The sequence below is a fragment of the Monodelphis domestica genome, chromosome 3 (assembly GCF_027887165.1).
Source record: "Monodelphis domestica isolate mMonDom1 chromosome 3, mMonDom1.pri, whole genome shotgun sequence".
Taxonomy (NCBI): Eukaryota; Metazoa; Chordata; class Mammalia; order Didelphimorphia; family Didelphidae; genus Monodelphis; species Monodelphis domestica.
Window position 1 is genome coordinate 10,028,073 of NC_077229.1, and position 11,856 is coordinate 10,039,928.

At 47.5% G+C, this 11,856-nt stretch overlaps 1 gene segment (V, D, J or C); it reads left to right on the forward strand.

The window, feature by feature from the left end:
- The first annotated feature begins 2,402 nt into the window (after positions 1-2,402).
- On the forward strand, positions 2,403-2,908 carry LOC100618961 (immunoglobulin lambda variable 4-69-like). The segment is given in 2 exon segments: positions 2,403-2,448; positions 2,577-2,908. Coding segments are annotated over 2 exon segments (378 nt in total).
- Positions 2,909-11,856: the final 8,948 nt, after the last annotated feature.

The window sequence follows — 11,856 nt, forward strand, 5'->3', positions numbered from 1 at the left end:
CAGGAGTTCACCCAAACTGTGAAGGTCCTGGTGTTGAGGAGGACTTCTCTGGGAGGGTCAGGGACTTGGTACCTGCAGCCAATAGCTAATGAGGACTCACCAACATGCTCTGGGCTCTCTTGACCTACCACATGTGACAACGTTGTCCAGACAATGGGATGGGACCCAAGGGACCATGTATTCAGTCCAGTGACTCCTGACCAGGAAAGCCAGCCCTGGTCAAGTGTCTGAGGACCTTCATCCCACCTCCTGCAATCCCTGAAATTCCCTTAATTTCCCTCTGGATCCTGGGGATTCCCTGAGCTTTGTGCTTGCCTTTTTCTACTGGTAATGGCTCAGGCTCCCACTCTGCTCTGTTTCCCTCACTGTAAAGGATCTAATGAATGAATGAACAGAATCCATATTTACAAAATGATATTCATTTAGGTAACATAGAAAATGAAGAGCTTCCAAATATTTCAGATCAATACCGCAAGAGTCACTCTCTCCCCTCTCTAGTCTCACCCCTTGGGGCGATGGAGCTCCAACTGGAAGCACTTCGGACTTTATGTCCATCCCATTCAGTTTCCTTCCAAATCAGGTCTGGGCCAGCCTCAGGCCTCTCACCAAAGATCACTGGCCTGGCTCCCTGGGCTCCTTTCGTGCTACTAGTATGGCTACAATTCTGGTTACAATTCTCTGCTTCTTAGTCCCTCAGCAGCTCCTCATTCCTACCTGTTGAACGTCAGCTGCAGTAACTGTCCCTGATGGCTTTCAGGTAACACAAGAAATAACAACCTCAAAGGACAGAGCAGATCTGCTCCTTCCCAGGCCATTTCCTGGCCTCTCATGGAGAAGCCTGTGTCCTCCCTCCATCCTGGGACTCCCAGCACCTCCCTTTACACCCCCATGCAGGGAGGAAGAACAAGAGCCCCAGACCCTCTTTGGCTGAGGATGCTGGGGATTGGCCCCCTTGCTCTGGCTCCTCAGCCAATCACTAAAGTTCTCTTCTTCCCTATCTGTCAGGGGAGGGAAGCAGTGACATGACATTATCCCAGGCTCTAACTGGGAGCAAGAAGGAACCATTTCCTCCCTCTGGTGTTCGTAGGAGCAGGCTCCTTAGTGTGGGGAGGTGGGATGGAGGGATGGCTTCACATTCACCCAATGAGCATGTTCCAAACCTCCCTTCCCTCTTGCACTTACCCAGTTGGAGGGGCTTTGGGTCTAGACAATAATCAGCTGATCTGATGCACTCAGAGCCAGATTAGGCAGAATGAGACCCCAAATGGGAGGGAAGAACACCAAGAAATCTAAGTCTAATGGCCACAGGATCAGCGGAGAGGCTGCCCAACCTGATGAATGCCCAGGGAGGGGATGCCCAAGCATCTGCCTCGGAATCAGGGTAAGCCCTTGGGACCCTGAAGTACCAGGAGATTATTGCCCCTCCAGGATGGCCTCTGGGAGGCAGGGAGGTCCAGCCTGTCATCTTGCTGTTCCTAAGTGCCTGGGACATAGCAGAGAAACAAATAGATGCTTCATTGGTCCACTGATTGGGTGAAAGTCAGAGGCCCTGTGACTTCTGAGAGGGCTTGTGGGAAGAGAGCACAGAAGGCCTGGAAGCTGAGCCCAGCTGGGCCTCAGGAGCTCCATGAGGATGGCAGACAGGACAGGCTGGCCTGGTGCAGAGAGCAGAGTTTCCTGTCGGTCCAGGAGTCCCAGCAGACTGGGATGGGGCAGTGAGCAGGGCTGGGCTCTGGAAAGGCTGTAAGGCCAGGAAGAAGAACCTTTGCCCAGTGAGAGGCCAGGATTTCTAGCCCTGGAACCCGGGCCTGGATCAGTGCCTGTTAGCAGGGAGTGAAAAGTGCAAGAGGCCAGGCCAGGGAGGGGGCTGAGGACAGGGGCTGCTCTGGGTGCCTCAGGCTGGGGCTCAAGGGAGGCTCCACCTTTGGGTGGGATGAACAGAAGAGGCAGCAGGAACCTTCCTCTGCCTGGGGGCCCTGAGCTCTGCCTCCTTGTGGCCCAGATATGGGTCCTGTAGCCAGCAGGGGATGCTGTGGGGCTGTCATGCGCAGGCAGTGAGGGCCCGGGGAGCCTGGAGGTGTTGGTGGGGGAGGGGGGATGAGCCCAGCTGGCTGTGCCTGTGACTGCTCTGAGGCCTGGTGATCCCCCCCTGGGTGATGTCTCAGCTGGGCTGGGCCAAGTGATTCCGAGCCCCACCCCCTGCATGAAGGGCTGCCCCCCTGGGATCCCGAGAGAGGATGCAGGTGGGGTCTAGAGGAGGCTGGAGCAGGCCCAGATTTGCATCAATCCCAGCCTGCCCATCAGCCACCATCACGGGGTAACCAGGAGAGAATAAGAGGGAGCTGAGAGAGGCCAGACTCAGCTGGGAGCTCTTTGAAGCTGAGCTCTCGGGTCCTCTCGCCATGGCCCGGCCCCTTGTCTGTCTCTCACTGCTCACCTTCTGCTCAGGTCAGGACCATCCCAGACCTCCCCTTTGGCCTCTTCCTCCCTCCCTGTTCTTGCCTCTCAGGAGGATCTCAAAGCACCTTCTGGCTTCCTCCGTGTTCAGGGTCATTAATGAGTCTCTCTGTTTGCAGGCTCCCTCTCCCAGGCTGTGGTGACTCAGCCTCCCTCTGCCTCTGCCGCCCTGGGGAGCTCGGCCAGACTCTCCTGCACCCTGAGCAGTGTGTCCAGTCGTTATGCTGTTGGTTGGCACCAGCAGAGCCCAGGAAAGGCCCCTCGGTCTCTCCTGTATGTCGACAGTGATGGAAGTACCGGCAGAGGCGACGGCATCCCTGAGCGCTTCTCTGGCTCCGGATCTGGGACTAACCGATTCCTGTCCATCAGCAACGTCCAGGCTGAGGATGAAGCCGATTATTTCTGTCAGACATTTTACTATGCTGGTGGTAGCTATCCTTCTACACAGTGATGAATTCAGTGAGGAAGTGGGACAAAAACCTCCTTGTCAGGCCTGCAGGAGCTTCTCACTCATCCCCAGGCTCCTGAGCAAGGCCAGGGTGCTGCTAGGGCCAAGTCAGCTGTTCTTTCTCTTTCTGTCTTTGTCTCTTTGTCCCTGCTAGAGCTCCCTCTGTCTCTTCTTTGTTTCTCTTTTTCTCTGTCTCTCTATCTTCATCTCTCTCTGTCTCACCCTCCCCATTTCCATCTCTATCTCTTTTTTGGGCTCTTTCCTTCTTTCTCTCTGAGTGTGTCTATTTCATCCAGTTCAGCAGTGACTTGCCCAAGGTCACACAGACTAAAGCTGGAACTCAGGTCCTCTCACCCCATCACCAGTACTTCCCTCCATGTCCCAGCCCCCTTTGGGATGACCAAGACACCAGGGGAGTGTATTTAGTTGAGCCTTCACAACTGAGGATTTGGCTGGTGGTGAGGAGCTGAGAGGAAGCTCCCTGCCATGCTCTGGCTGTGCCCCAGTTTGCTCTCAGGGAATAGAATCTTGTTTGCATGAGGGGATCCCTTGAACCCCTGCCAGTGCTCACGAGCCCATGACCAGAGACACCCTCGAGGGGAAGAAAATGGGAACTGAAGATGTCAGGAAGGAAATGGGAAGAGAGGAGACGGAGGCAGCTGCTGACAGTCCCTGCGCCATGATGTACACCTTGTGGCCAAGCGCCCACACCTCTACAAGCCGTGACAGGCATCCCCTGAGGAGAGGCTGAATTCTGAGGTCGAGAAACCCTGCGGGGCGTCTGCAAAATCAGCTGCATCATTGTCTGGGCTGCGGAGGGCTCTGAGGGCCTCCCTGAGGCCAGGACAGTGTGGAGTCCATTCAGGCCCCGTTAGGAGTTGGTGCCGCCTGACGAGAGAGATCCTGTCTGACGGTGTAGCCGCGTCTGCCCGGCTTGGCTGGACCCCATCGCCCGTCTCTCGGTCCCATAGAAGGGAGGCAGCAGCGTTTGGGTGGATTCCTGGTGGCCACCAGCTGACTCGGGCCCAGAAGCCCCGCGTGGGCCAAGAGAGCCGCCCTGAGAGGCTCTGGAGGGAGGAGGAGGTTCTGGGGGCTGAGAATGAGAAAAGGAGAGGATTGAAGCAATGAGGACTGACGGGAGCGAGAGAATAACGGAGGGAAAGTTTCCTCAGACAGCTACAAAGACCAGAAGATTCCACAGAGCTGCGTCTGTGCCCCATCTGGTTCTGATCCTGTCCAAGGCTCTGAGCGTGCGCCAAGGCAGAGCTGGAGAAACGTTGGGAAAGTAGCAGCTTCGTTTGGGTCACGTGTTACGGCCAGTTCTGGAGAGCAGGAAGAAGCCAAACAGCCCCGAGTCGGAGAAAGGCAGATCGTCCCGCGCCGGCCTCCGTCCTGTGTCTGCTGTGTAGGCGGAAGCAGAGTCCGGAGGCCCGAGTTCGCTCTCACCGGCTGACCAGCTCCTCACAATGCTGACTTGATGCTGAATTTGCATTAAGTTCTATTTTTGAAGGGAATTCCGGGAAAGAGGCGATCCAGGACCCTGGACAGGAGGAGCGAGATCAGCGGGAGGAGCTGTTCCCAGCACCAGCCTGACTGCAGATGGCCCAAGAAGAGGATCCAAAGAGCCGGGGAGCCCGGAAGTCAGCCCGCTGCATCCCGGGACTCTGAGTCCTCCGACCTAATGGTCCGCACAGAAGATCCGGGGCTGCCAGGCACAGTGCAGCCCAGGACGGACATCTTCTGGGCAGTTAGGAAGTCTGGGGCGTTCCATTGAGCCAGGCTGGGCAAAGCAGCCCAGCGCACGCCAGATTGCAACGTGTCTGTATAGCCATTGGCTCCGAAGCAGTGAGACACGCAGTCTGCAGCCCAGCCGGAGACAAGCGAACATTTCCCGCCGGCCAGAACAGGAGACATCGAGCCAAGAAAGCAACAAGCCAGAGCCCGGGAAGAAGAACAAGCCGTATTCTACAGTGAACTGGCCAGACATCCATTAACCCCAAGAAGACGCTGCTTAGAGTGTAGGAGAGGATTTCTAGCTGCGCAGAGCAGTGCAGGCTGGCAGCCTGGGGTGATGAAGACCAAAATTCCCCCGACCTTGGCTGGGTCAGGATTCTAGAGCAGTTGGAAAATCTCTTTTTCTCTCGAGCTGGTCAGACTGGAAGGTGTGCCTGGTGGTCTCCCTGAAGAACCAGTTGGGCAGCTGCCAAGGACTTTGGATTATCCAAAAGGGTAGAGTGGGTGTTCCCCTGCACATTGTGGATGGTGACAACCTTCTCCCCTTTGGGACCTTGTGAGGACACTCCATCTTGACACTGCTGTCGGACCCAACCATGTGGAGTCTGTGAGGATCTGGCCCCGTGGACATTACTAACCCCTTGTAGTCTGGTTTTAGTTAAGACTTATTTAGGTTTAATACCTGGGTGGGTTGATAGAAGTAGGAATTCCCTAAATTCCTCTCCAATTCCCTTTATCCTCTTAATTAAATATACTTCTGTTATATATTTATTAGTGTTATCTTCAGTTGCTTTTCCCTAAAACCTTCCCTATAACAATTTTTAATATAACAAGAGCCACTGAGGCAATCTCCATCCATTGGTTCTATCTTGCAAATCATGGCCAATCATGGTTCCTGCCAAAGGCTTGCCCCATCCTTTAGCCTACGTCATTTCCCCTAGAAATTGTGTACCCAAATCAGTAAACCTTGTTACCACCCAGCAAGAGCATGTCTGCGAGTCTAGTCTGTAAGCCAGTGGGATGGATCCTCCTGTAATCGAGGCCAATTTCTCTTGTCCCATTTCCACGAACTCCCCATATGTCTGTGGAGCAGATCTCTCCTGTGTGGAAAGGGGGTTGGCTTAGCAGTGCCCTCTGTGTCTCTCCCATGTTCTTTTGGTTTGTTTGTTGGTGAGATTCTTATGCTAGCAGGGGGTGACCCCGTAATGGCTCCCTGGCAAGACCTCTAACAATCTTTCTTTTATTATTATATAGAGTAACACCCAAGCATCCTAGACACTCCATGTAACATGTAGCCATCATCCTTCAGGAATTTCACTTGGGAAACTGAGGCCCAGGATCCCCAAGTGGGTGGGAGAAATAGTGACAATTTATTTTCCATCTACTGTAAGAATAACAAATACTTGGGCGGTTGACTAAGCATTCCTGCATCTGGGATCCCATCAGAGACACCATCTAGGCTGCTGCTTTGGGCATTTCTTTGTCCCAGGAATCTCCAGGAGCATCTTCCTCTCTAGCAGGATTGGGCTAAGCAGTGAAGGGGCCAAGCACTCCTCGCCTGTGTGGGCTCCAGAGAAGTGGGCTGGGGAGGGCAGGAGAGCTGACTGGGCCTCCTCTTCATGAGCTCTCCCCCATTAAAGCTGTCTTGGCTGATAGGGAAGACCTTGAGTAATGAGCTCCTCAGAGTTGCTTTCTTAAGTTGTGGGACCCAACACAAAAGGATGCTGGCCGTGAGAACACCAGAGAGCCTCGGATCACTTTGTAGGGTTTGCTGTTACCTCACCTGCCAGCTGGCCACCATCCATGAACTTGTCTTCTTACCCCTTAGTCAGTCTCTTTTCTTAATTTTAAATATAACAGGGAACAGACAGGCCCATCAGGTGGTATATTTGGTCCAAACCTTCTAATCATGAACTAAAGGAACTGATGAAGGCTGCAGCAGGAGGTGACACTCATGCTCATAAAAAAAAAACACACACAACTATACCAATCCAATGAGAATCACCACTTAGGTGACCCTTTAAAGTTTGCAAAGGACTACAAATATAATATTTGTTGATACTCACAAGGACTCTGGGATATAGATGTTATTTTTATGCCTATTTGACAGATGAGGGGACTGAGGCAGATAGAGACTCAGTGACAAGGTTAGGGTCACACAATATTTCAGTGTCTGCAGGAGCATTTGAACTCAGGTCTTCATTTCAGTTCTGGAATTCTATCCTCTGGGCCCTCAGGGTGCCACCATGGTCTGACTTCTGGGAATGGCCAAGGATCTGCTGTCACCAGTCTGGCACCATCCCTTCATATGGGTCTCCTCCTCTCTCCCCAAGTCAGTCTCTCTTGTCTTGATCACTGATGGGATTATTAACCTTCTTGGTATCTGCTACAGAACAACACTACTGAAGGGCTATTGCATTTAAAGTATTGCCGTCCTGTATATCTTCTGTTAATAATACAATATCATCGAATCTCTCTCTTGAGGTACTTCTTCTGACTTTCTCTCTTCTTCTTGGTCAAAGTTCATATACTTCAGCATCGTCTTCAAAGATATCAGTGTCTGTATCACTTCCAAATGAATATATTTGGTTGCTCACCACAGACTGAGTTAATGGAAATGGAAAATTTAGAGTCTGATTCCTCCCTGCCATAACCTCAAACTCTGCAAGGACTTAAGTCTGGGGTGTGGGTTCATCCACTCCAAAGTTCTAACTAGTTACTACATATAATACTTAATGCATAAAAATGTAGAAGATAATTTAAATAAAATATAATAGTAAATAGCTTAAATCATAGGAATTTTATATCCTCCTTAAAGACGTTTTTCTACTCACCACATGAGAGCATTTTATATTCCTTCTAAAAGGTGACTTGTGTAAATATTTGTAGTTCTGTATATTTTTGTATCAGGTTTACAAAGTTTTTGGTTTCATAATATTGTGTGTGAATTTTTTTTTCAAATTTAGCCAGATATCTAGTTTATTTTTTTTATTTTTATTTGGTCATTTCCAAACATTATTCATTAGAAACAAAGATCATTTTCTTTTCTTCCCTCCCCCCCTCCCACCACCTCTCCCACAGCCGATGTGCAATTCCACTGGGTATCCCATGTGTTCTTGATTCAAACCCATTTCCATGTTGTTGGTATCTGCATTAGAGTGTTCCTTTAGAGTCTCTCTCCTCAGTCATATCCCCTCAACCCCTGTAGTCAAACAGTTGCTTTTCATCGGTATTTTTACTCCCACAGTTTATCCTCTGCTTGTGGATAGTGTTTTTTAGATCCCTGCAGATTGTTCAGGGACATTGCATTGACACTAATGAAGAAGTCCATTACCTTCGATTGTACCACAGTGTATCAGTCTCTGTGTACAATGTTTTCCCAGTTCTGTTCCTTTCGCTCTGCATCACTTCCTGGAGGTTGTTCCAGTCTTCATGGAATTCCTCTACTTTATTATTCCTTTTAGCACAATAGTATTCCATCACCATCACATACCACAATTTGTTCAGCCATTCCCCAGTTGAAGGGCATCCCCTCATTTTCCAGTTTTTGGCTACCACAAAGAGTGCAGCTATGAATATTCTTGTACATGTCTTTTTCCTTATTATCTCTTTAGGGTACAAGCCCAGTAGTGCTATGGTTGGATCAAAGGGCAGACAGTGTTTTATCGCCCTTTCGGCATAGTTCCAAATTGCTCTCCAGAATGGTTGGATTAATTCACAACTCCACCAGCAATGAATTAGTGTCCCTATTTTACCACATCCCCTCCAGCATTCACTACTTTCCATAGCTGCCATGTTAGCCAATCTGCTAGGTGTGAGGTGATACCTCAGAGTTGTTTTGATTTGCATCTCTCAGATTATAAGACATGTAGAACACTTTTTTCATGTGCTTATTAATAGTTTTGATTTCTTTGGCTGAGAACTGCCTGTTCATGTCCCTTGCCCATTTATTAATTGGAGAATGGCTTGTTTTTTGTACAATTGATTTAGCTCTTTGTAAATTTGAGTAATTAAACCTTTGTCAGAAGTTTTTATGAAGAATGTTTCCCAATTTGTTGCTACCCTTCTGATTTTAGTTACATTGGTTTTGTTTGTACAAAACTTTTTAATTTGATGTAGTCAAAATTATTTATTTTACATTTTGTGTCTCTTTCTAAGTCTTGCTCGGTTTAAAACCTTTCCTTTCCCAAAGGTCTAACAGGTATACTATTCTGTGTTCACCTAATTTACTTATAGTTTCTTTCTTTATGTTCAAGTCATTCAACCATTCTGAATTTATCTTGGTGTAGGGTGTGAGGTGTTGATCCAAACCTAATCTCTCCCACACTGGCTTCCAATTTTTCCAGCAGTTTTTATCAAATAATGGATTTTTATCCCCAAAGCTGGGGTCCTTGGGTTTGTCATAGACTGTCTTGCTGAGATCATTTACGCCAAATCTATTCCACTGATCCTCCTTTCTGTCTCTTAACCAGTACCAAATTGTTTTGATAACCACAGCTTTGTAGTGTAGTTTGAGATCTGGGATTGCAAGTCCTCTTTCCTTTGCATTTTTTTTTCATGATTTCCATGGATATCCTTGATCTTTTGTTCTTCCAAATGAACTTAGTTATGGTTTTTTCTAATTCAGTAAAGAAGTTTTTTGGTAGTTCAATGGGTATAGCACTAAATAAGTAAATTAATTTGGGTAGGATTGTCATTTTTATTATGTTAGCTCATCCTACCCATGAACAATCAATGTTTTTCCAATTGTTTAGATCTAGTTTTAGCTGTGTGGAAAGTGTTTTATAGTTGTGTTCATATAGTTCCTGTTTTTGTATCAGCAGATAGATTCTTAAGTATTTTATATTATCTAGGGTGATTTTAAATGGAATTTCTCTCTCTATTTCTTGCTGCTGAGATGTGTTGGAAATATATAGAAATGCTGATGACTTATGAGGGTTTATTTTGTAACCTGCAACTTTGCTAAAGTTGTTGATTATTTCGAGTAACTTTTTGGTTGATTCTCTAGGATTCCTTAAGTAAACCATCATATCGTCTGCAAAGAGTGATAGCTTGGTCTCCTCATGGCCAATTTTAATACCTTCAATTTCTTTTTCTTCTCTAATTGCTACTGCTAGTGTTTCTAGTACAATATTAAATATTAGAGGTGATAATGGGCATCCTTGTTTTGCTCCTGATCTTATTGGAAAGGCTTCTAGTTTATCCCCATTGCAGATGATGTTTGCTGATGGTTTTAGATATATACTGTTTATTATTTTTAGGAAAGGCCCTTCTATTCCTATACTTTCTAGTGTTTTCAATAGGAATGGGTGTTGTATTTTATCAAAGGCTTTTTCTGCATCTATTGAGATAATCATGTGATTTTTGTCAGTTTGCTTGTTAATATCGTCAATTATGTGGATGGTTTTCCTAATATTGAACCATCCTTGCATTCCTGGTATGAATCCTGCCTGGTCATAGTGAGTAACCCTCATGATGAGTTGCTGGAGTCTTTTTGTTAGTATCCTATTTAAGATTTTTGCGTCTTTATTCATTAGGGAGATTGGTCTATAGTTTTCTTTCTCGGTTTTTGACCTGCCTGGCTTTGGGATCTTCTGTGCTAATTTAGAGTTATTTAACATCGATTTTCTTGTAATAAAGTAGTTTAAAAATGTGGTCTGATTTCTTTCCTTCCATGGTATTTGCAAAGTGAATTTTAAAGTATTGTCATTATATGGAATTGTGTTTTTATGTAACACTATATGGTAAAGTGTTATGTTGTTATTGCAGTTGTTTACATTTGAATTTTTGTTACTGTAATATTTGACTTGCAGTTTTGCAAGAATTTTCCTTACTTTCTCCTTTTATTTTTCCTGTAATTCTCTTTCTGTCTGTAGCATAGATTATAGCTTAGTTTAACTATAGAATAAGAATGGATATGTATTTGCTTCATTTGAGAAAAAAAAAAAGTCTATAATCAATGTGTCTTTCCAAGGAAGCCCAGGTGGGTAATGTAAACTTAAGTGAAATAGTTGAGTTAAAGAAGAGGCTTTAGATAGAAGTAAGACCTTGAGACAGATAGTTTACAAAGTTATCGGGGCTCCTTTAACTTAGAGCATTTTGAAGAGGTCGGAGGTTTTGGGATTCCCAAGGCTCCCCGGGAAGAGTCCGTTGATAAACAGACACTCCTTGGATTTCCCTTGCTGAGGGAGGGTGTCCAGGGAGATGGCTTTGAGCTATTGGGAAGAATTTGGTGATAGAGAGTTTGGAAAATAGTAAACTCTGTATCCAATCAGAAGAGTAGCTGTGCAGTACTCTGGAATTCCACTAGGTGGAAACAAGAGCAACTTCAATCAGAAGACAGTCTGTCTAACAGCTGACAGAGAAGACCTTTCTCTGACTGGAGAGAGAGCAGGTTCTGCATTTCTAAATATATTCAATGAGATAAAGAAATGGATTCGTTTAATAATAGAGATAGTCAGTCTTTGGGGTTTTTTTGAAGACAGACAGTAAGAGTTAAAGTATCCCCAATTGATCAGGGAAGACTTCTTGGGAGAGGCAAAGAGACGAGGGAGGCTCCGGGAGCCAAAAGCTGGAGGTGAAGGGAAGGCTCTGGCTTTGGGGTGAACAGAGCAGCCAGCAGGTAACTGGGGGTTCCTAAGGCTTAGCTACAAGCCTGGCATGAATGAGGCTTCTATAGACAGCAGTTGACCCTGTGGGGCTGGTCCTAGGTAGGCAGGGGGGCACTGAGGACTCCTGGCAGTCGTCCCACGTGGGTTGGGCCAAGACCCCCCAAGTCCCAGAGAGAGAGGCTGTCCCCATGGGACCTGGGACCCAGAGCCTGCCCAGGAGCCAGAGCAGGATTAAGTAAGCCCAGATGCAGAGTAGATTTGCATCCAGCCCCCACAGCCCTCCCAGCCACGATCACAGGATTTCAGGGTGAGGATGAGGGACCAGTAAGAGCCCAGCTCTGGGGACGATCCATTCCTGTCCTTCAGCAGCGCCCAGCCAGAGGAGGAAGCCCAGCACTGCTGTGGGACAGGCCGAACCATTGGCCATGTTTGTGAATATCCACAGGGACCCGTTCAGTGTAGACACTCACTGCCCAAAGCCCCCCAACTGTCCCCTCCGATATCTTAATAGTTGGATCTGACTGCTTCTCCTGAGGTTCAACATTCATTGTTTATAGACCTCCCTGTGCAGGTGGTGCCAGACCCCTCCAGGATGTTTCCCTTCCA